Raw genomic sequence first — 25496 nt, 5'->3', positions numbered from 1 at the left:
CAGGTTACTTTAACATGTTAGGAAAATGGTATGAGACTGTGACCCTGTTCAGACATTATGTGCCGGTTCGCTTGAACGTGGCTCCAACGTGTGCTGAAGACAGCGACCCACAATGTGCACACCTGCCTTGATGTTATCTGAAGAATGTCTTGATGCACTTGATGGATGCAATTATGTGTAGGGGCTGTTCATCCAAATGGGCCCTAAACATGCTTCAAATAGGGCTTTAGATTAACAGCCCCCTCATGCAATTGAAGGACATCCCAACAATGTGTAGAGATGTCCTATAGATGATCTCAGGAAAGCCGCACTCACAGCTTTTCACCATCCTCTTCACATGTTGGCACTGTGGTAAAGTGAACCAGCTCTGTGTTGTAAGAGTGTACAGATGTCTGAGCACTCATACATGTTTATGTGTGAATGTCTGTACTAGAGTTCATTTTAAAAAGTTATCCTGGTTACAGGTCCCTCAAATGAATGGTACAGATAGGAAGTGTACTGCTGCACCCTTGTTAAACATAACATGTGAATCACTGTAAATGTGTACAGATCTGTATCTGTGTACACTGTACTATCATATGAGTGCTGAACATAATGTGTGAATAGGGCTTGTGAGTGTGAGGTAGGGAGTGGCACAATTTCTTCCCCGTTCTTACAGACAACCAGCCTGCTTGTGGTTTTCTCAATGGAGAAAATCACAAGCAAGAGAGGAGAGCTAGCCTTGTGGTAGCAGGCATTAATTGTCCCCTTTACTAACCAGGGTCCACCCTGGTTTGTATTTGAAGGGGAGACTACATGTGAACACAATAAGATATTCCCGTCAGGGGATGGGGTCGCTCTGGGAAGAGCAACTGTATGCTTGCATACAGAAGGTTCGAAGCTCCGTCCTTGGCATCTCCAAGATAGGGGCTGAGAGAGATTCCTGCCTGCAGCCCTGGAGAAGCTGCTGCCTGTCTGGGTAGACAATACTGAGTTAGATAGACCAATGGTCTGACTCAGTATAAGGCAGCTTCCTATGTTCCTATGGTGGAAAACAAGGCATTTCTTATGGATCTGGATAGTTTGTCAGTAAATGTCTAAACTGTGGGGACTCAAACATGCCTGGATATACTACTGTTTGACACACTATCCCCCCAAAACAACCTGGAAATGTTATCCCTAATCCCAGACATATGGAAGCTGTTGGGATTACTGAATGAAGAATAGTCTGCACATGGTCAGAGGTTATTCCTTCATATTTCCAAGACTGAGCCACTGTAATGACCTCCCAATTCTAAGAGTGGATGAACCTGGTTCAAATCAAGCCATTAACTTAGCCGATCTTACTGAAAATAATTAGTTATTTCAGTTTTAGAGAAATAAATTATTTCTCTTTTGAGAGCCTTGGGGAGAGAGAAAACCCCTCTGCATGCATCGAGAAGCAAGTGTTCCCTGACATTTGAAACAGTTGATGAACGTAATGCATTCAGTCATGTAATGCATTAAAAAATGTATATCATTTGGCATGGCTTCGTTTCTAAATGAGCGGTGCTGGCGCTCAGTTGAATTTGGAAGTCAAATCATACCCATCCTCTGACATGGAGTCATTCCCTCTGTCTGTATGTAGGAAAACATTGCTGTTTCTCAGTGGGGAGACCTTGGCACTTTGCACATGTCTGAAGCTTTTCTTTCTTTTGAATGTGCTATGTGGGGGAGCAGGGCTTGACAAAAAATCCCAGGCCTGAGAACTCAATAAGTCAGCAGCTAGTAGTTTTACCACACTATATAGGAAAGTTGTGTTTCTCTCTTGGGGTGGTGGGGGTTCCAATTTGAAATCTGCCACTCTCTGAAAGCAATCAATTCCTTCCTCCACTTTCCCCGAACCGAGATTCTCTCCCACCCCCCGCACTAAATCTTTTGCAGAGTTCACCCTCTCCCCACCGGAAAAGTTTGCAGCTGTCCCGGTGCATCGCTACGTCCGCTTGCAATAATAAATAAAGGAACTAGTTTGGATTGGGGGGCAGCTAGGAGGGGGCAACGGGCAGCATTTGAAAATCTGTGGAGCAGAATTCCTGTGTTGAAGGCAAGTCTTTCCCTCCCTCTGCCCTCATTGATTTGAGGCGGGGAGGAGGGAGGCGGAGGAGGCGCTGCCTGGGTGGTCTCTCCTCTCTCCACTTTGGTGAGCTGTTGCTTAGCAGCTAATAATAGGAGATGTTTGCGGAGTAATTTGCCTCTTCCTCGGCCAATGGGAACCGGGGCACTTTCCCATCAAACCAAACCTTCCTCCCCCCGCTCCTCTTTTCAAGATCTCGGAGGAGACTGTTTGTTCCAAATGTTGGTGGGACGGGATCCGAGGCGCACTGCACCGCCGGGCACCCGGGCGCCTCTAGTCTCGGGGGCTGTGTGAGCGCTCGATCCCCGTCTCCTGCCGCGCGTCGAGAGGGCCACGCTGGACGGCGCCAAGGGCGCATGGGGCGCGCTTGGATGGCCCCGGATTCGCCCCCATAATGTTCGCATGGGATCCCCGCAGCAGCCAGCCTGAAGCCTTGGACCCTGCGCCTCTTCTCACTGGATTACCGCTGCTGGGAAGCCGCCTGCGCCCCTTTGCCTCCCCCAAGCACCGTCCTCGTTCGACCCCGGAGCATGGCTTCGGATCGGCCGGTCCCTGGGGCCGAGGGCTTCTTTGGAGAGCTCCCGCCGTCTTACGCGGCTGCTGCCAACTCGGATCTTCTCCGGAGACCCAGCTACTGCCACGCTGCCTTTGCCCTCAAACAGATCTCCAAGGTAAGGGAACGGGAAGACGGCGCTTTCCCACGGGTGGGGGAAGAGGGAAAAGTTGGGGTGATGATCCCATCCAACGGGGAGGGAGCGGAGGCGAGGCGCGCACACCAGCAGCCACAAAGAAGCAGAAGGCAAAGAGGGCTTCTCTGGGCTCGGGCTTAGGGACTGGAGAGCGTGCAGGCTGGCGGATGGCAGGAGATGGGAATCCGGGCTGGACTCCCTCGGCTTCTCCGGGATGTGGGGGGATGAAGGGAGGGGACAGGCTCTCGCATGCGTGCTCCGAACTGAGCCCGCTTCGTGGTCCCAGGAGTTTGTTTATGGAAAGACGAGAGGCGATGGAGCCGTCCAGGAGGGCGTTGCGTGTAGATGGGGTGCTCTGGAGCGGCCAGCCCAGGATCGGAGCTGCGAGGGGATGCGGTGGGTTTAGGGAGCAGCTAGGAGGCGGGGGTGTGAAGCGGGCGGGGGCCGTTTTGCAGGGGAACGAGAAACTTGGGGGAGTACCATAGCCAATGACTCGGCGAGAGGAAGGAACATGCGGGGCTGGATGGAGAGAAGACAGGGGGCAGTGGAGAGAGAGAGAGACCTCGCCTGAGAGGAGGAGAAGCTTGGTAGGGCAAAAGGGCACACCTGAGAAAAGGGTGGGGTGGCCCTTACATTCACCCCACCTCATACACAAAGCTGGGAACTTGACTTTGGAGGTTCTGAGCATATTCATTTGTGGCTGCAAGAGCTCTGCAGGCTCCATTCAGATAGGGAATGGAGCTTCAGGTGCTGGGGATTCCCTGGAGGAAAAAGTTCTGCCTAGAACTGGGTGGGTGGGGAAACTTTTCTTAGGAAGCGGAAGAAGTTCTGTTCCCTTTGAGCTGCTCTTCCTCTGCTAGAGTCCGGCAGCACTTTAGAGATTAACACATTTACTGGAGCAGGCCTTTCATTTCATGCCTGAGCCTAGATGCACAAAGTGGCTGGTTGTGCTCATGTTAGCCATCCAGAGTACTAGAGATTCGCCCATATCAAGAAATGTCACTTGCGCTCACTAGTTCATCCCTGTAGACTAGAAAAGGAGAGATAAGCACCAGCCTTCACAAGCTTCCAGCACATGAGAGGTCCTGGGGTCACACCCCCTCAGTGGCTCCAAATATGTGAAATAGGTTCTGATTGAAGTCTGCCATCACCCCTATGCCAGCTACCCTGGGGCAGGATGTTGCTGTTCCCTGTAGCAACAGTGCTTTGGCTAACTCTCCATTTCTCTCCCCAGGGTAAGGCTGTGGGCCAGAAAGCTCCGCTGTGGCTGCGGGCCCAGTTCCAGGCCCTGCTGTTTACACTGGGCTGCTGGATCCAGCGTCACTGTGGCAAAGTACTCTTTGTGGGGCTGCTGGTGTTTGGGGCACTGGCTGTAGGGCTGCGAGTAGCCTCCATCGAGACGGATATTGAGCAGCTCTGGGTGGAAGGTAAGCTCCTTCCTAGATGATGTGACTTCTGGGAGGACCGCATTAAGCCGGGAGCATGTTGCGGGGTGGGGTGCTGTAGTTGCCTAACACTGTGACAGGCAAATGAATTCTGGTCTGAGCCTAGAAGAGCTTTTAAAAGGGAGATGTTGGCAAAGGGCCCCATCTCTAAGCTCCACATGTGTTTGTAAATCCAGATTTGCACACAGCTTCTCAGCTTTGGCACCTTGTCTCCTTGGGGGCAGGTACCAAGCAACAGATCTGCTTTCATTCTCTTGGATATGAACCATTTGTTCCAGTCTGAGGGACTCCTAAGACTTCAAGACTAGTGATAAAATCATGAGTTTTCCCATTGTTTCTAAGCCTTATAACAGTGGAGAAAAGCTTGAAAATGTGACTGTCAAATGTGCTGTAAGGTCTCCAAAGCCACTTGGCAACGAAATAATGAAAACAAGAAGCCTTTTTATTTAAAAAGAAAGAAAGAAATCACAATCAGATTGGGAAACAATCAGACTGGGAACTTTTTCTGTGCAAGTCCCATTTATATGAATAAGCTGGTTGAGAACACTTGCACGTCCTTGTTCAAGTCCTTTCAAGTTGATGGGCTTCCTCCAGAAATGTTTTCAGGGTATTGTGCTAGTGGTTTTGAAGCCAGTCTTGTAATTTCAGGGGTCCAAATCATAACTCTTTGGAGTGTTTGAGCAGGGTTGCCCTTTGTGATGTGCAAAAGATAATCGAGATGAGCACTGTTTGTAAATGTAATATTATGGAACAGAAGCTTTCCATGTCTCATTAACATGTAGACTTGCAGGATATCAGAGTATAAACAGGAGAATCTGAGTTGCTTGGGGGCTTTTTCCATCACTGAAGACTGTGCCACAGATTGCAGTTTGAGTCTAGAGGCCTCTAGCAATTCTGTTCTGGGAGGTTTCTATAATGGGATACATCATAGCCATGACACTTTAAAAAGTGACAGGTGGCTGCCAGAGTTTTAGGGAAGCAGATCCATAGATGTTCAGATTTATTTATTAATTATACTTACACCCTGCTCTTCCTCTGAGGAGCTCAGAATGGCTTACATATGGTTTCCATATGTGCCATCTAGACAACTCCCAGAGTTAGACCTGCTTAGCTTCAGTAGTCAAACCTCATCCTATACCTTCAGACCATTTTCCAATAAGAAAAGGGACATGGCGATTCTTTAGAATGACTTCCTATCTAGGCCAGGAATCCCCCCTCCTTTTGGGGGGCTCAGGCCTGTTTTATTATGTTTGGTATAATCTGTAAGAAACTATGAAGTAAAGGCAGCAGATATTTGGAAATAGACCTCCCCCACAACTCAATGGTTAGCCACTCCTGTTGTTGTTCTTGCTGTTGTTAAAGAACTTCTTCTTGAAACTTGTTCCCCCCAAGAGCATATGTGGGTATTGAAACTTTTCTGTGCTGCTCTGCATGTGGGTGCCTGCACACGCCATGTTGTTGTGAGTGTGTGCAATCCAGATCTCTATCAGTGCAAATACATGCCTCTACTCAGACAAGTGTAATTAAATTCTCAGAGGAGATGGTTTCTCTTGCCACCGGGGCCTCCTTGGTGCGTTGCATTATTATTGATATTAAACTCCTAAATTACCTTTCTGAAGGTGGTGCTGAAGGAGAGGATAATTGCTGTCTATGACAGAACTGTCAGTTGAAGTTTGGTCACACACGCCTGCCAGCTGACAATGGAATCAGGTTGAATGCAAACATCCGAAAGCAAAAGGGGTCACCCAGGAGCAAATCCTAATTTCCTACTGGAAACATTTGATAAAAATGATGCCTTTGTTATTAATAAGTTCAGCATGCTGGGTTTTTCCCCCCTTGGTTTTTTTTTTTTAACCTTCTCTGAACTGCTATCAGTTCATATGGCAATGCCTGGAGTTTGTTCCTTGGTTTCCATCCCCTGCTCTTGCAGGCTCCTCTTTTTTCCGACACCAGGTTGCGCTGAGTTTTCACACCCTGGGATTTTTATTTTATTTTTATGTTTTTTGCAAGCAGCCTGGGAGCTTTCCAAGAGCAGATGTTTCTCTGTGATGACTGTCAGCGATCTTTGGCGTTCCACACCTCCTCCCCCTGCACAACCCTAGCTCCATGTGTGGTCCTAAACTACTCTTGGATTTTGTTCAACAATAGAAGCAACTTTACTCTTCCACCCTCCCACTCCCTTTTAAATAAAAACCCACACTCACATGAATGCCAGTAAAGTTTACCCACCTGTTTCACACACTGAAGGGGGTCTGGAAAGAAAAAAATGCCTGAACCGTAGCCTTCCCCCCACCCCAACGCTTTCTCCTTGCCTCTGCCTTACAGAGGCTTGTAGCAAAAAGGAGCTGCATCAAAACCTGCAGCTGTTTAACATTTAAAGAAGGGAAATCCCCTTTTTGTAACCAACCCATCTCAACCCAAATCAAGAAGATCCCCTGAGAACCTGCACGGTTGGGCTTGTACTTATTTATTGCTTTTGATGCTGATATTTTCTCAGCTTTTTTTTTTTTTTAAAGACTATTCTCTGTTGCTCGTTTCATTGTTGGGTTGCTGGCTCGCAATATGTACAAGCCTGAAGGAGTCCACGATCTAAGACGTGTGTGTGTATGTTGTACTGAAGAAAACACTAAATTGTGTAGGGCTCTTTGGTTGGAGAGTTGTTTTGCTTCAAGTTATATTTCAAGGTATGTTTGCTTTGAGAAGAAATACTGATACTTTCTTTTTTCCCCTCCGTGTTAGAAACACGATAACTGCAGCAAATACTATGAACACATATATTAGTTTTTATCATGTGTTTCATTGGATATCTTCTTAGTTGCCTGGCGTTTGCCAACCTTGCAACTTCCAACCTTGCAACTGGCTGCTTGGTGTGCTGTAGGAAAGCTGGCTGGGAGGAGATGGCATACAAGTGGAAGTGAGAAAATATCACAGCTGTAGATTTCCATGTGTGCACATTACTGCTTCCTTCCACTTTCCAGTCTGTCAAGTGCAGTTGTAGTTGTTTGGCTGTTATGATAAGACTCCTTTAGTTGAAAACCCCGGTGCTTTGAACCCCAGTGTTATGAAGGTGTGTCGGGAACTGTCCTGAATTCCCCCTGTCAATTATTGTGGGTTGACTGGCTCAGAATTCTTTTGCTATCAAGATTTTGACGTTTGAAATCAGCAGTTCCTCAGACTGGATCCTTTTGCCCTCCTACTGAGTCACATATAGCATCAACTGTGTGCAGGCGACAAACCAGCTGAATGTTATTGTGGATTGTTTACTGCCCTAGCTATGTTGTGTGTTGAATTATGGCTTTTCCTCCATGGCTGGGGTTTCTTTATGCCTTTGCTACCTTTGATTGTTCTGATGTGAACATAGCCCTGCATCCATAACACTAGGAAGGAGTATGTTAAAAGGAACTTCTTCCTAGTGGAAGCAAGCAGGGCTATACTCAAATCAGAACAAACAATGGTAGCAAAGGCATGTAGTGTCAATCTCCTTTTTGTCAATAGTGCCTCCCACTTACTTAGTTGAAGCAAATGTAGCATGCTACATATGTTGACAGAACAGTTGCTAGTTGCATGTCCCTGACTTGTCAGTGCTGTTTGGAGCTCCCAGTTTTTATACCCCTTCTCTTCTGTGAACATATACTTGAGGCAGCTTCCCACACTTTTTGCTCAGCACTGTGATCACTGTTATCAGCATGGGAAACAACTCTGGATAAGGTGGATATGTTTTCTGTCCAGGACATGTATGCTCAAAGGATGCTGGGATACAGACTGATGGACCAGCATGGGACAGTAGAGGGCGAAGAACCCTGACTTTGTATTCAGTGGAGATCAACAGCACATCTAAATCCCTAAATTAAAGGGAATCCTGTTCTAAGAAGGAGGATAACCATAACAGCCTCTTCTTCCTGAACATTGATCCTCTTAAAATTCTTTCTTCCATCGACCTCTTCAATTGAACACTTTAGAACCAATACTTGAGCAAGACATGACAGCAAGTAATTGTTAAAAGTAGATGCCCTGCATTTTAGTGTGCAGGACTTGTGGCCAATGTCTCATGATCAGTTTACAGCTCTGTCTGTGTGTGCCCACGCGTGTGACTGGATATTTGAAACAAAATAACTGCCAAACCTCACCTTACCCAGGGATCTGTGAATGGTGCTGAATTTGTCTGAGGCAGGTAAACTGAAGTTCTTCTCCTCTCTCCAGAAGAACCATTTGTTTTTAGTGAGGGAGCTATGTTCACCATTAATACCTCGGTTGTCTCAGAAGGAGTTATATAATGTCACTGAAAGACCCTGTACATAGATTGGAGTAGTATTTTAAAAAAATGCACTGACTTAACACTGTAGTTCAGGTGGGGAGATTAGGGAGGGAGGAGAGCTGCTGGGTCATGATGGGCAGTGTATCATCTCAGGTGCATCAGAACAGTTGGCTCTGATTTCTTGTATTGGAATTTGGCCTGACCAGTGTAAGAGCTCTTCACTCATACCTTGGGAACGTATCCCTCTTCCTCAATTCAACCTTTACAGAGTGTGCCCATTTTGAAGAGATTAGCTGTGTTTCCTATACACCAAGAAACCTCAAAATACTCAACAGGGAGCTGTGGGCAACTAAGAAATATATGTTCCATGAGCATCAGCCAGGCCTTATTAGGACTGACATCTTTTTCCTGGAAATGTTGAAATAAAGGGCGAAGTGTTGAAGTTTGCTACAACAACAAAAAAAGCAGCATGTGTTTATCATCTGTCAGTGAAACAGTGTTTTAAATAGTGTACCTAGGGTTCTATTTTGTGCAATGATAGGAAGAAAGTCCTGAATGTAAGCTTGATGGAAAGAGCATGTTTGTATGGTGTTGTGGGGGGTGGGATCCATGACTAATACATACCCTGATGGGTGAGTTTCCAGAAGCTAGCCCATGGGTGGGCAATCTTGGCCCCCACCAGCTGTTGAACTTATTGTGTTCAGTTTATTGTAGCTGGAGATGATAGGCTTTGTAGTTCAACAACAGCTGGGGGCCCAAGATTGCCTACCCCTGGGCTAGTCCATAGTTGTTTACTCTGTCTTATCCAGTATCACAATCATTAATTGTGATTTCTTGTTTGGAGGGAAGCCCTGAGTTCCTGAATCTCCAGGCATTATTTCATGTTAGTAGTTCTTCCTTTTTCACTAGAACCCAGGTTATAATTACATTTCTGATCACATATATGTTAGGCCTGATGGACTGGGAAGATCAAAGGCAGCATTTTATCCCAAATGATTATAAGATCCCCTAAAATCTTACAGTCATTTGTAATGGGGAGGGGAATATATCTCCTGCTTATAATAGACTTAGTTCCCGCAAACTGCAGTAGTGTTAAATCTCAGACTGGGCTGTATTATTACAGACTACAAGGGAGGGATCACATGACTGAATGCTTTTCCATTTTAATATTTTTTAAACCCTCTTTAGATAGAAAACTAAATGTTAAGGGAAAGGGTTCTAGTCTAGCCTTCTCTGTGATGTGCTGATTTTCTATCTGCCAGGAATTTTTATATGTGAGCCCCAAAATGCCATATGAAGTGGCACTATTCTGGAACATATTTACCACCTCATTCAGTGTTTGTGAGAACCAAGCTTAAGAAAAGACTTAAAATACACCACTAGTGGCAATAGCATCCTAACACTGGACTGGTTATACAGTCCTTGCACACATGATTATGCAGGACACCCACTGAGAGCATGCCTGTCATTACCACCTCCATGAATGTCCAATGCCCTCCCAGAGTGTCCCTTTATCGCATGGGGGGCTGTTAGTCTGAATGGCCTGTCTACTCATGCTCCAAGCAAGTACTTGGAGCTCATGTAGAGGAATAGCCCCCAGGTGATAAAAAGATGCACTGGGAGGGCATCCATGGTGGATGTTCCAATAGGCCCACTCTTGGCTCATCTAGTTCATAATCATGTGTGCTGGGGACTGTATCATCCAAACCAGCCCACTAACAGGTAAAATAACTTATTTCCTGGTTGGGTTTCAACTGAATCCCAGCTCTTAACTAATTAAACTTTCTCTTTACTCATAAAATAATCCATCTCAGATTATAAAAGATAAGAGTTAAAATAAAATCTGCTTTTAGCATTTCGGAATCAGCCACTGCAATGGGGGATCTACAGTCTGTGCCTGCAATGGTGTTGACACTGATCATTCATCCTGGTCAGTTGCAATGTAGGGGAAAATGCCAAAAACTGATGTCAGCAGGAACTAGTTGTCTGCACATTCAGGAAGGCCTCTATAAAGGCACCTGCCTGTTGGCATAGCTGTGACTATGTTAGAGTGCTAGGTGGGAATTAAACCTAAAGCTTTGGGGCTTGAAAGCAAGCCAGCATTTGGGAGGCAAAAGGTCATGACTGATTTATAGGCTAAGGATGACCTCAAAGGAAGGCAGGTTTAATCTTTAACCAGAACATATTAATGTAGTTGTGTGGCTGTAGGGCCTTTTTAAAGGTTGCTGCTACTGGATGATTGTGCTGCCAGAAGAAGTGCTTCTATCTCTGAATTCCTGAGAGTATTGGGAGGCTGATGGAGACAGTGAAATGATGGAGACAGTGGAGCATGCAAGAATTGGGAAGAAATGAAGAATTTGATGGATAATTGCTGCAGCACTGGACACAGGCCCTTGTGGGATTGGCAGACTGGGGGAGTCATCAAGTGCCCAAGGGAATAGGACCAGTACATAGAGAACTGGAAGCTATGGTCCGAAAAACTTGGTGATGAGCCGAGTTACTATTTCAAGCTGGCATTCAAGAGACTCCTAACCTTGAACACGTTTCCATATATTGCATACAGTCAGAACATCCAGGATTGGCAATAATGACTTCTAGTCAGGATATAAAAGGTATAAAATGTATTTTTGCTACAGGGGCTGAAATTGGTTCTGGATCTTTCTCCTGGACACAATCATAGACTGAGTGAAGATGGGGCATTCTGCCCATCAGTTGTCAGAAACTGAATTAATTCACTAGCACAGAATCTAGAGAATTTGGAGCACTCCCCTCCTGGACTATAGCTTGGGGAATGGTGTGATGGCAGTTCTAACCTGTAGCCTGTGGGAAAACAAGAGATCCAATATCTGACTCATGTATAGAGTGAGGGAGAATAAGCCAAGACTTAATATAGAAGTAACTAGTAGATTTGAGTGTTTTGATAGAGTGGGGGAACCTAGTCCCACCTTGAGACTTTCAGCTGAATCCCAGGTTGGGTTCACTAGCAGCTTATAAAAATGCCCCTCCTCAGTATCTGATGTCCAATAAAAGATTCCTGAACTGCCCACTGAAAGTTTATCAAAGCGCAGCCTTTGTAGACATTGCTGAGGCTTAAAGGTAGGTAATGTCTACACATTCCTAGGAATAGCTGATTCTCAATATGTACAAGAATTAGCCTGATGTCTTTGTGCATGAAGTCACCTTTGATTTGGGTCAGACCTCAGGGTGTTGGAGATTGAAGAGAAAGCCCATGAAGGCAAGCCATGTGAGGAATGCTAGAAGTCCCAACATATGTTCAATGAGGCTTTCTATTCTGAACTCTCCTTCCGGACAGATAAATAAACTGTGGATGTGGGGCCTGCATACCTCACTCATAAGAGTAAATAAACAAGCCCCCAAGGCAGCTGAGTGCAGAGGCCAAGGGGGCTTCAGTGTGTATGTGTAAGATTCTTGGGTGGCCAGCAGAGGTGGGTGGCCTAGTGGCAAGGAAAGAGTTCTGCAGTGGTCTTGATGCTGATAATGTGAGAGGAAGGCTTTGGAAAGGATGAGAACCATGAGGAAGATGGCTGACATTGGTAGATCTAAAGTTGTGCATTTCTTAGTTTTGAGCATTTGCATTTTTTCAAAGCAAAGGAGGCTATCAACAATATCAGGGTGACTACAGAAAGTGTTTATGGGAAACGGCAGCTTGAATGATGCTATGTAGAAGACTAGAGTAAACAGAAAGAAAAGCAAATTCCAAAATGTTGTGACGTGAGGGAAGCATATGGATTCTAAAGTCAGAGGAGAAACTAGGCAGTTCAGGGAAGCAGGCCTCAAGTTTATCCTCTGAAAGACAACACATGTGTTACCCACAGGGGACACATAGTTACTTCCCATATTATTTTTGGTGTGTCCCAGTATCTTACCCTCATACCCTCCAAAATGCTATAGATGATTCCTCATAGTTTCTAAGAAACTAGTTATTTTGTTATTTTGTCTGATACAAATGTCTGCTGATGTGTAGTCTGATAGTTTAAATTTGAACAATAATGCATGCATTCATCTATTCTCCAGCCTTGGTCACATTCTCCAGCCTTGGTCAAGCCATTTCTAGTGTTTTCCATAGTTACTTTGCCCATATATTCAGTATCCCTTTCTTATCTTTCCCTGGGATAGCAACTGACCATAGAACCCAGGGCACGAATGGTGAGAAAGATAAAGAGGTTTAATTTACTCAGGACTCATAGATACAATTTTTTAAAAACTGCCAGTGAAGAAGAAAGAGCAGTAATGGTATTTCTTCTCCCTACCCCACTATTCCCTTCCACCGCTTTTCTTTTCTGCTTGTCACTGTCATTGTTTTCTACTTCTACTGGTAGTAGCATTAATGTACGTGGTAGAGTAACACTAGTAGTAATTCAACTCAGTTGTTTGTATAAGCACTTATCAATAGTGTATGATGAAAAACTCTTTAACACCTGTCGTACAGAAGTGCTCTATTAAAAAAAAAATTGGTGTATTTGAGTTCCACTAGGAGGATACCCCTCAGCTTCCCTACCCTATAACTGAGAGAGAGAGAGAGAGAGAGAGAGAGAGAGAGAGAGAGAGAGAGAGAGAGAGAGCTTTGCCCATTATCCTCTAAATCTGCTTTGTTTTCTGCCTCTGCTTTGACATTTGCTCTAAGAGGCATCTTCTACTGTGACCATGGCTGGCTTTGAAAGGATCTTTCTTTTCTCAGACTAGCTCAAACTTGCTAGAGTTGCCACTCAGGCTGTTTCAGTTTCCCAAAGAATTGAAGGGTTGGGGGAGGAAAGAGCTCCTTTTGTTTAGGGTGGGGAGTGGACAAGAGAATAGTGGGAGGAAGGATGCCTCTAGATAAAGATAGGGTCTCCCAACCTCGCTGATCTAGTTGTACATCTGGAGATTTCATTTTTAAATGATATGTGAAGGAGGGTGCCTGGTCCAGCCTTGGAGATTTTATTTTATTTTTTATTTTATTGGCAAGGACTATGAGTGGGGACAGAAAGTGGAGAGAGCGAGAAGGAGAGAGTGTTATTCTCTGGTCCATCCCCCCTGGCTTGGAAAAGTGGTCTGAGTTCAAAAAATTCATTTCTTGCCTGAATGAAGGCAGCAATGTGGAAAAATTTCGCTATTCAGAGGGGGATGAATGTATGTTTCAACCGCACATTAAGTCACATTAGCAGGCAGTGGAGTGCTTAATGTGGGTATTTTTCACAGCGGCCAACAGAGGGGATGATTAGCATAATTAGTCCAGGCAACTCTATACATATGGAAATGCCAAATGCGTAAATGCCAACACCAGTGGAAATTTATGTCAATGCTGACAGGAGTCTTAGCAGTGAATGGCTCCCAACTGAATCTCTTTTAGCCCCCTTTTTTGGGGGTCGGGCTCTCCCCTCGTCTTTGGCCAAGACTCCTTCCTACTGTCCCTCTCTCCACCCGCCCCCTCTACACTGGGAACCTGAGCCCTTCGGATTTCTGGTAAATAAAGACATTAATTTAGGTCTGGGATAAACAAAAGGCCAGGCCAGGCCTGGGGAATGGGGAGTAGGCCTCAAACGGGCCTTTCATTGCTCTCCTTAAAGCCAGCTCCCCCAGCCAGCCTGCCAGTCACCCCCACCCCCTCTGCCTTGTTTATTTAGAAAGCAGCCTGGCGTCTCTGTCTTTGTCAGACTTGGTTTGTTAGAGAACAAGCACCAAGGGACACGGTGCTGCACATCTCCCCTTATCCCAGCCCTCAGCAATGTTTAGCCCCAGGGTGTCAGTTTAATGGGGTGCCTGGGCTCCCTTTCTCCTTGATGGAACTAGCTGCTTTTCCATGGTGAACAAGATCCTGGTTGGACGTGTTTTGACAGCCATAGGCCAGCTAGCGGCTGGCAGGCCTTTCAGAGCAGCTGGGACAGGTAAAAATGGCTCTTTTAGCATGCCCCCAGCGAGACTTCCTCCCGAGCAGCATGGCTCCTTTCACAGCCTCCCTAATCCAGCTAATCCGCCCCTCAACACTTTGAAGGTGGCCCACGGCATGTGCGTGCAGCACTGTGTTGAGGACGCTGCAAGAAATCAGATTCAGCTGCGGCTGCCACAGCCACAAGGGAGGGAGTGAGTGTGTGTGTGTGTGTGTGTGTGTGTGAGGAGGGTGGGTGGGTGGGTGCATATTACCCTCCACCATCCTTCTTTTTTCACTGCCTCAGGCCTGTCAGGGAATCAGAGCCCTACATGGATATGGAGGGGACGCAGCTGTCCCCTTGCTCTCCATTGTAGCCACATGATTGAATTATTATTGAATTTGCTGCTGATGGAAATAGTAATGGATTAAACCAAAATATAAACTGTCCACCATAAAGCCTCACTTTCAACTTGGCTCCTTGCCAAGCCCAGCTAGACCACGATTCTGCTTCAACAAGGCAATTCCTAATGTCTGAGGGTGGAAAGCTCATCCTGCATCAAGGAATCAGCTGCCATTTTCTCACTCAAGAATAAGTTCTAGTCTTTATTTTTAAAGCTTCTTTAACCCTTTAAAGAAAAGTTCACAAACTTAATCATAATGAAAGACCCTAAATCAAGATAAACACTGTTTAATACTTTGTCTTTTCAAAAGACTGAACAAGAGCCCTGTTCAGGCATTCTTCTTGCAGGGCAGGGCTTTAGAGCATGTCAATGTCAGGGTGGGGGGCTTCAGAGAGCTCTCTCTGGGACACTGGATGTGAGTACAGTGTCCCAGTTCTTCTAACACCTGAACAAGGCTAGGAATGCAAGTCATTCTTGAGAAAAATGTCACAGCTAATAAACAATCTTTAATATGCAGGTCTGGGATAAACAATATCTACCATTCATATCCATCAATATAAGAGTACATTGTGGTACATACATGCTATCTAATCACAGTGCAGTTCTTAATCTGCAATATATTTCTAAGAAATTGGTTTTTTAAATTTCTTCTATTAAGTATTGTTAATGTTTATTTTAGTGATCTTTGTAAGATAGAGTGATTATTTTTCATACTCCCTTGTGTGAATATGTGGTGAATACAAGGGTACACACAGAAATAATTTTTAGTGGTCAAACCACTGTGGACTTGCACTTTCTCCATTATGGTTGGAAGTGTAGTCTTTTGTGTAGGATTGAGCCCTTGACCTACGTTCTTGCTGTCTCAGCAAGGGCAGTGACAATGCTTTGAAATGGTGAGAGTACAATGTCTTGGCCAACTGGGTCCTTACCTGTGAGTTGTCCTTCATGAGTTATTTCCTGTGCTAGTCCAGAATGTATTGGCTAAGCTGTCAGTTCAGGATGGAGGAAGATGTACAGAAAAGGAGGAAGAAAAGAATGCTAGAGGTGTGCATGGACCATTTGTGGTTGTTTGTTCTGAATTTGGACCAAACCGCCGCTCCACGAACTGGTTCAATCGAACCAACCAGCTTGGCCAGTTGAACCAACAAATCAGTTCGAACTGGTTCTAAGCAGTCCATGATCAAACCATTTGAACCGGCCTGGTACACAGCAGACTGGTTTGATCGTGAACTGGTTCTGCACATCTCTACTAGGTGTTGTCTACCCCTTCCTGCAGACTCCCTGTCCAGAGCAGAAAGCAATCACTCATAATGTGTGGATTTGTGTGGACCACTGGATCTTGTCATACAGCATCTGTCACCTTTGAGAGGTGATCACACTAAACTCTACTACATTGGAAATCCATTGTCAACACAGTATTATTATGATCACCTGTGCCTCCTGTGCCTTGTTCGTGTGAAACAAGCAATTTGCCTAATTATACCTACAAAAGGCCCCTTAATCAGTTCTGAAATCGTTTCCAGTCCCAGTGGATTCCTGTTCCAGCTGAAGGTCTATTTTCCTATGTACTCTTGAGGCAAATAGAGCCACTTCAAGGCTTCAAATGCCAAAGGTGTATTCTTTGAGTGACTATTCATCTGAGGCCATATCATGATGGTTTAGGCCTTTCATCTGAGAATACCTCTAATGTGACAGACAGTGACTGATGTAGCCCCACCCAGGAGAATAGTAAAATAAAGTTGTGTCCTCGAGTCGGTGTCAACTTCTGGCGACCACAGAGCCATGGGGTTTTCTTTGGTAGAATACAGGAGGGGTTTACCATTGCCTCCTCCCACACAGTGTGAGATGATGCCTTTCAGCACCTTCCTATATCACTGCTGCCCAATAGAGGTGTTTATACCTGCAGGGATTCGAACTAGCAACCTCTTGCTCGCTAGGCAAGTCATTTCTCCACTGTGCCACTTAGGTGGCAAGGAGAATAGTAGACTCACTTTTTTCAGGACTTGTTTTCCTCTGAAGTCTGAGACTTCATGTTCCCTCTTGCTTGTTTATGTAGGCCTTGACACTCATGTTGTATGCCTGAACAAAGACATTTTCCCTCTGGAGCAGATGAGTATACTGAGTGGGGTAGAAAACAAAGGGCAGGACATGACACTGATAGTGCCAATTATTGAAGCAAAGGAAATGTCCTCTGGCTTGATGATTTGAGGTAAATATACATTTACTTTGCAATCCCTTGTGGCCTCTTTCCCACTTAAGCAGAGGTTTCAGTTAGTTAATGGTATTAGCAGCTAGAGTGATGGAAGATTTGGTCATTGTGAGGCTTGTTAGAGAAATTAAAGAATGGTTTTGAAAGGGCCAGTGAAAGAGCCACCTTTTACACTAGATCAGTAGTAAAGAGGTTGTCTAAAGGTTCTCCAAACAGTTTTTCTCCTGAATTAGTTGGGAGATGTGCCCTGGATGGCAGCAGCGGGACAGTCAGTGCTCCAGAGTCTGGGTCAGGGGAACTTCCTGGCCAAGACACTGCAAATAGTGTGTGAGCAGACAGGCCAGCAGACTTCAGGCCAGCATTTGCCATGGAAGTGGGTAGTGGCAACCAAACAGATATTGTGAATGATTGGGCTGACCTTTTTGTTCTTCTGAAGCTGAGCCCTAAGATCAGCTAACCAGGACAAAGAGCTCTGGCAAAATAAGAGTTTACTACAGAGACCATAAGGCAATGGAAAAAGCTCAGAATGGGCCCATTCACCTGACCGTTTGAGAGGGTGGGACAGGAAGGAGGGCCAGGAGGAAGGCTGCATAACCTTTTCTTCCTCACAGACAATCACCAGGACTTTGAAGGGCACATGGATCACGTGCCCAGATGATCCACTGTAGTAGGATCACAGCGTAGTCCCAGCTCCCAGGAATCCCACAATGCACCTCACCAGTGCACAGTGCATTGTGGGTACCCCCCCAGCAACGGGTGGGCACCCATCAGTGTTGCAGTGCCATCTGAAAGCAGCCGGCTCTGCACATAGTCAGGTATATGGGGTTAAGGGAGCGCCCACTGCCTTAACCTCATTTAAGAGGTGGGCTCCCTAGGCGGGTTTGCTGCTGAGGCTCCACTGGGAGCCCCTAGGCTACGGGCAGCCTCAGTGTCTTTCTAGTGCATTTTCTAAGTTACAGTCTGTAGGTTGAATATTGCCAGCAGTGAGGAATGCCATCTCCATCAATAAAGCTGCATCTTCTGCATCCACCTTAGGAGAAAAAAATGTTTGTCTTGTCACTGGAGGAAGCAGAAAGCTTGAGAGTTGATTTACTGACTTTGAGAGATTTAGCTGGTTCTTCCCACTTCTCTAGAGCACCTGTTCAGAGGCTGCATATAGTGCAAAAGTCAGCTCATGCTAGAGGCATTTAACATGTATTTGGGACTGAGAAAAAATGAGAAGACATTTGATCTGTGGTAGATGGAGACAAGCCCAGAACCATGAGCTTAGTTATTGTTCTGTGCAATGCAGACTGAGGAAATTACCTCATCTGAGGTTCCTCATCTCTAAAATGATCAGAGCCAGACAGTTCACTTTCCATGGAGGTCAGAAGTCACGGTTGTGTTATCTTGGGCTTCTTAAGTACTGTCATACCCATCTGAGTGTCAGTGATAGGGGAAGGAGAGCAATTAGATGGGGAGATTGCTCTCTTCCTCTTTTCCCCCTTGATTTACATAAATCACTTGATGCAGCTTTCATCAAATTTTCATCATAATAAATATGCCACTGGACACAGATAATCTGGATTTGAGGGGGCAGGTGTGCCTGCATACCAAGTAGCGGGGATATCTTACTTTATTTTATGGCCAGGATGGTTGGTGGTGCAATAGGATGTGACCCTTGAGCAGCATCAGGGGTTGCAGGACACATGTGAGATCTAAGCCTATGCAAACTGTGTCCAAAAAGAGACTCTAAACTTCATTGCTGGCCAGAGTAGAATAAGATGATGGAGAAGGGACAAAAGAGTCGTCTCTCCCGGACACACATGTTGATAAAAAGTCCAGATACACTGGCTATCTGATCTGTGGGTAAGTTTACTCACAAGTACTCTATTGTTCCCTATTTATGCCCATGGTCCAAAGGCATGGTCCAAATATAGTAAACAGAAGCTCAGGCTTCCCTCTGACTGGGCCTTTCTGCCCTTACCACCCCTAGAGTGGGCTGTTGGCACAATGGTGGGCAGGGAACAGGAATGTGCCTCTTTTGAATATGGGGACCACACAGACCAATTGCCCCTCAGCCCAAAGCGTTGAGGGGAGTGAGGTGCTAAGGCTGACTTGAAGGACCATCGCTGGTCTCTCAGGCTGATTGGCAACTGTGGGCTAGCAACTCCAAGGAGATCCTAGTGAAGTCTCCACAGTTGAAGAGATTAGCAAAAATAAAATGCCTGCTTCATAAACAATGCTGCCAGCTTCTGCTGTGGCAGAATATGAGACTGCTGGAAAGGGTGCGACTCTTTTCTGCATGACTTCCTCCTATCCTGAACTGGAGCTGCCCCTATATGTTCTACAGTGGCACAGGAGGTAACTTGGAGAAGTTCAGGCTTTTCAAAACTGTTCATTCTGTATTGAGTTGGATCACACCCTTCCTTAACCACTTCTGTTATTTAAGTTAAATCTTCCTGGTCTTGCCAGACCTATATACTAGCAGCCCAGATTCTGCCCTTGTTCTAAAACCAAACAGGTTCATTGTAGAGAAGGATCCAGGCAAAGTTTCCCCACATCTATTCCTGGTGTGCTGGCTTTGAAGGCTGCTCCTCCCAGCCTCACTGAGCCCATCCAGCTGCTGGGATCTGATCACCGAAGCTTTTCCTCTGGCAAAGCTGCGGTCAGTAGAAAGTTCCCAGCTGGATCCTATGGGTGGGGCAGTAAAAACTGTTCTAAATCTTTGGATTGAGGCCTTTAAAAAAAGGAAAGGATTGAGCTATAAAAGAATTCTTGGAAGACTGTTCAGCCCCATTGACTAAGGTTGTACAAACCAGAGCCCTAACAGTAGATCCAGATAAGAACCTGAGGTTATCCCCTTAGGACATATAACAATGCCCTTTTATTCCACATCAGTTAGTTTCATTCATTGGACTTGAAGCTTGCGTTCTAGCCAAAAATATTCTGAGGAGTTAAAGTAAAAAAGGTTTTGTGGCATCTTCAAGACTTTCAGATCTGTTGTTATGTGAACTACAATAAATCTGTGAGTCTTTAAGTTTGTTTGTTTTGCTGTAAGAAACTATCATGGATATCCCTCTGGCATTTGTCAAATTTCTTTAAAAGTGAGGAAAAATACCTTCAAATTTATGTTTTAAACTGGTTCGTGGCAATAGTCAATCAGCACCTCTCAAAATTCTAAAATGTTTAAATATTCAGGGTATGCTAGCAAAAAATTGAGATTAACTAAGTAAGCGGGTCTTGTGCCAACCAAGTAGGAATAGGTAGCAGTAAAATTCAAACATTAGGTGCCGCTTTGGCACGTATAAAAGGAAAGCATAAAAGGAATGCAAAAATATAATTTGACTTATTAAATAAGTACATTGGGAAGGTATGTGTTTTTCAAGATCCTGCCATGGCATTCATGGGTGCCCACAGGGGTGTTTTATATTATGATTCATTGTCTCAAAGAATCACTAGAAGTGTTAAATTTCCCTTTCTGTATTTTAAAAATGTGTGTGAAAGTGCATCCTTTTAGATGGTCATCCTTTTAATGTTGGGAAAGTCAGATTTGAGTACAAAATCCATACCTTGCAAAGCTTCCAGGACTTTCTCTGGAGTTCATGGGTCCCATACTCATGTTTGACTCTTTTGACACTACAAAAATACCCATGTCCTTTACATGTGTATTGAGGGGGAAAATATCCCCAAGAGACCACAGCTCAGATACTGCTTGGTCCTACTCCAAAACACCACTGACAGGGAACAACTCTGAGGCTGAGATTAAGTATCTTGCTTTGGCTGCTACAGTTATTAGAAACTGTTGGGATGGTCCCTGGCAAATGCCCGATCTTGCCACCCTATGGAGTTGCTGGCCTTGCTTCCACTTTATATACAACAAGAGTGGCTCCTATTTTCATTTATCAGATACTGGAAGTTGTGAATGAAACCAGCTGGCCTTGTTTCCAATCATGTGTCCCTCTGAATGTCTTATTTTAGGATTGCCTCCTTTTGTACTTAGAACGTTGCTGCTTGCCTGCTCACTTGGAAACAAGCAAGCCTTTTTGCTCAGTTCCTCTGCTGGAATACACATATTTGAAGGATGCACGCTAAATATTGTTGGGGCAGACTAGTGCATGTGTGAAATGGCTCTCTGTAGTTGAATTCACATGTCAAAGGCCACATGGTCCACATTTCAGCTACTGAATATTTCAGATACTGGTTTCTGCATGTAGCATTACTGACTAGAATTTGAAACAATATCATTTGTATTTCAAGATCCGAATCATGAGAATTTCTGAGCAACAAACAATTGTTCTGCCTTTTTTTGTCAAAGAGAAAATGATTCTTTCCTTACCTAGCAGGGCCATTGCAGTTGAAGTGTTGTGTGGAATGTGGTGGCATAGATGTCTCATGAGCAGTTGGTTGGTGAACATGGCATTGCTAATCATTAGTAGCGCAGCTTTTCTCCCCTCAGTACTTGATTCATGTTATTACTTTTAACATTTATTTTCCCTGTTCTTTAAAGATTGAGGGCTTCCTCAATATGGGAATATGCGTTTAGGCCCTTAAAAAGGGGGACACTTTCAAACTCCCATTGAGGTTATCTCTACCTCTCACCACACAACAGTCTGCTCTCTAACACTCGAGCGCATACCTCCCATCTTTTGTTGTGATTTTCCTAAAAAGCTGCAAATTATCCACTGCACCAGGGCTGTTCCCTCTGCAGCAAGGCTACCCCATTATGTCTGATGGATGCTGGATTGTTGCTAGAGTGACTATAATGCTAAAGGGGAAGTCTGAGGTACATTTGGGTGATCCCTGATTTTCCTTGGAAGTCTTCCTGAGACAGATTTGTAAAATAGCAATCCTTTTTCACTCTCAGCTTGGGCAGATGATTTTTTGGCACATTCTTGGATTATGTATCTCCTTCCTGTGAGTGATCCCTGATAAACTCCTGTTGGATGGATTTCAAAGGAGCATGCCATGTGCTAGCATAGGAGCAAAGGCAAACATTGTTATTTGTGGTGACAGTGCCTAGACTGAACCAACAGGGTAGTAAGACGGGTGGGAGCTGGTTGTACATATGGAGTAATGGAGCTAGAGTGGTGCAGTGGTTAGAGTGCTGGACTAGGACCGAGGAGCCCCGGGTTCAAATCCCCATTCAGCCATAATACTAGCTGGGTGACTCTGGGCCAGTCACTTATCTAACCTACTTCACAGGGTTGTTGTGAGGAGAAATCTAAGTATGTAGTATACCGCTCGGCGCTCTGGGCTCCTTGGAGGAAGAGCGGGATATAAATGTTATAATAATAATAATAATGATGATGATGATGATGATGAAAACAGTCTGCTTGTCTGACTGATTAAATTACTCACTAGTTTCTTAGTGCCTTCTAATCATGAAGGGTTCCAGAAGATGAGACTCTTTTTTTGGACCTATATAATACAATCCCATACTAGGTGTTCCTGTTTATGTAGGCTTTACTGTGTAACAAGCCTTACTGTTAATACATTCAGGGCAAGTTATAGGGTAGCACCACTCTCCGAATCATGGCAATTGCACTCCCTGATTAAATCCAGAGCAGCAACATGAAGGCTAGCCAGTGTTGTGCCCCAGGGGATGCTCTCCTAAAAGTACTATCCATGTTATTTATACAAAGCTGAGAGCTGTGCAGCCTTCATGGACACATTCTTAAAGTCACAATGGCCTTTTGGAGGGATGAGAGTACAGCAAAAATAATTTCCCCTGTCCACCTGCATCTCCCTGCTCAGCAACATGTTGCACAGAGCTGCAGTGCTGAGTCTTCCACCAGCACAGCTTCTGTTATGCAGGAGAATGTAATCTGAATGTAATTTCACTGCGCAGAATGTTATCTAGATATTTCAGTGCTATAGAAAGAACTGGGAGAGTAGGGGGTTGCCTAGCCAACATAAAATAGCAGTAGATACATTGGAGGATTATATCCATGACTTGTGATGTCAATACACTAATGCACAGTTTATGGGAAATAAACAAAATGATTGTACTCAGTACAGGAAGGTAAATATGACTTGATAGATGTAACTGAGACTTGGTGGGATGATTCCCAGTATTGGAATTTGAGAACTTAAGGATATTGTTTGTTCAGAAATATTAAATGCAACTGAAAAGGAGGAGGAATAACTCTAGGTATTAAAAACATGTACATCTGCACACACATCTATGGTAGCCCAGTAGAGAGCATCTGGATACAAATAAATGGAGAAGGAAATAAAAACATTGTGTTGAAGTACACTGCAGAGACTGCCATACCAAGGAGAGGATGTAGATGATTCTTCCTAAAACAAATTGCAGATGTTTCAAGGAAGTAATAATACTGTACTGTATAATGCGGAACTTCTACTACCCTGATATTTATCGGGAGACAAACTGCACTCACAATTGAATCAACAACAAATTCCTGACATGCCTGGCTGACAACTTCTTCTTTCAGAACATGGAGGGAAGAACAAAGGGATCAGCTATCCTTGTTTTGATCCTAGCCAGTAGGGAAGAATGAGTCAATGAGTTTGAAGTAGTAGGAACATGGGGGTGAGAAGTGACCATGTAATGCTGGAATTCTTAATCTTAAGGAAAGCTGAAGGTGAGCATAGTCAAACATGTACCTTGGATTTCAATAAAGTTGATCTACATGAGCTCAGAGAAGTGCTAGTAGGATTCCATGGCTAGATAAACTGATAGGAAATGGCGCCCAGGATAAGTGGGTGTTCCTGAAGGAGTTACTAAAGGTACAGTCACAAACAATTCCAGTAACAAAGAAAAATGGGAGGCATCTTAAAAAGTCAATGTGGCTGTACAAAAAGTTTAATGATGAGGTAAAACTAGAAAAGAAAAGAATGTGTATATGAAAAAGAAGGAGGGAACCAAGGATGAATACAAGTTACGAAGGACAAATACAGACAAGTAAGTAGTCCAGACTTGTAAGGATGGTGGCTAACATGATGTGGAGCATTACAGAGACATCATGTTGCATTCTGGGGCTGCTGTGGAGTCGGAAGGCAGCCCTAACATTGTTAAGAATAGATTGTTGTGCTAATAGTGTTTCTGCAGTTTCCTCCATTGTTGTGAATAGGGAAAACTGCGGAAGTGCTGCTAGCACAATCACCCATTCTTAACAACAGCAGGGCTGCCATCAAATTCTGCAGCAGTCCCAGGGCACAGAGTTACATTTCTGTGTGTCATGTTAGGCCTGAATGAATTGCATCCTAGGGCACTAAAAGTATTTGCTGATGATCTCTCAGAACCTCTAGTTATCATCTTTAAGTAATGCTGGAGAACAAGTGAGGTGTCACAAGACTGAAGATGGACTAATGTCCTGATCTTCAAAAACAGAAAAAGGAGGATCTGAGAAATTACAGGCCAGCCAGTCTGGCTTTGATGTCAGGGAAAAGAGTAGAACAGATTAAAAACCAGTAAATCTGTACACATCATGATAACAATGCAGTAATTTGTAGAAACCAGCGTGGATTTGTCAACAGATTATGCCAGATTAATCTTATATCTGTTTTAGAATAATAGCATTTTGTATTGTGGGAATGCCATTGAGGTAATTTATCTTGATTTCAGCAAAGCATTTGACCGTGGTTCCCATGATATGTTGGTTACCAAAGTGGTCAAATGTGTGCTAGATGATGATGTAATTGGATAGATTCACAACTAGTTGGAGAACCATACTCAAAGACTTGGCTCCTTAACAAACTAGAGAAAGTTTTGAATAGGATGTTGCAAGGCTCTGACCTGGACCTGGTACTCATCAACAGTTTTATCACTGACTTAGATGGAGGACTGGAGGGAGTCCTTATTAAATTTGCAGGTGTCACAAAACTGGGAGGTATGGCTAACAGGTCAGAATAAAATTCAAAATGATCTTGATAAATGAAAAACTGGGCTGAAATTAATAAAATCAAATTCCACAAAGACAAATACAAAATTCCGCACCTGGGCAAAAATTATAATTATCAAGTGCACAAATATAGGATGGGGGATACTTGACTTGGCAGTAGTACATGAAAAGGATCTTGGGATGGGAGTAAATTACAAACAGGGTGATGCAGTTGCAAAAAAAAGAAGGAAAAAACCTAATGCAATTTTAGGCTGCATTAATAGTACCCTAGTTTCTAAGTGACAAGAAGTGTCATTCATCTTTATTCCATACCAGTCAGACATCATCTGGAGCACTGTGCACAGTTCTGAGCGATGCACTTTAAAAAGGATATAGACAAGTTGGAATGGATTCAGAAGAGAGCAGCAAAGATGGTCAGGAGTCTGGTAAGCAAATCCTGTGAAGAATGTTTGAAGGTACTGGAAAAGATAAGACAGAAAGGGGCTATGATAGTACTCTACAAATACCTAGAAGACATAGCAGAGGGCAAAGCCTTGTTCTCTGCTTCCCCAGAGGGCAGGACTAGATCTAATGAGCTTGTTACAGAAAGGTAGATTTTGGCTGACCATTAGGAAAAACCTGTTCATGGTAAGAGCAGTTCCACAATGAAATTGGTGATCGGAGGTGCGGGAGGCTTCCTTGCTGAGGTC

At 44.4% G+C, this 25496-nt stretch overlaps 1 protein-coding gene across 3 annotated transcripts in view; it reads left to right on the top strand.

The window, feature by feature from the left end:
- Positions 1-25496, top strand: part of PTCH2 (patched 2) — a 93765-nt gene that overhangs the window by 21016 nt on the left and 47253 nt on the right. The window contains exons 2-3 of one of the 3 annotated variants that reach the window (XM_053245374.1): positions 2286-2763; positions 4016-4208. In XM_053245374.1, the coding sequence (XP_053101349.1) occupies positions 2623-2763; positions 4016-4208 (334 nt within the window). In that variant the 5' untranslated portion in view covers positions 2286-2622. Of the gene's footprint in view, positions 1-2285; positions 2764-4015; positions 4209-13934; positions 13945-22908; positions 23868-25122; positions 25233-25496 lie in introns of those variants that run through there. The other 2 variants (XM_053245376.1, XM_053245375.1) reach the window with 2 other exon arrangements.

This window comes from Hemicordylus capensis, chromosome 4, assembly GCF_027244095.1.
Source record: "Hemicordylus capensis ecotype Gifberg chromosome 4, rHemCap1.1.pri, whole genome shotgun sequence".
Taxonomy (NCBI): domain Eukaryota; kingdom Metazoa; phylum Chordata; class Lepidosauria; order Squamata; family Cordylidae; genus Hemicordylus; species Hemicordylus capensis.
This window is presented reverse-complemented; position numbering and strand designations above follow the sequence as displayed.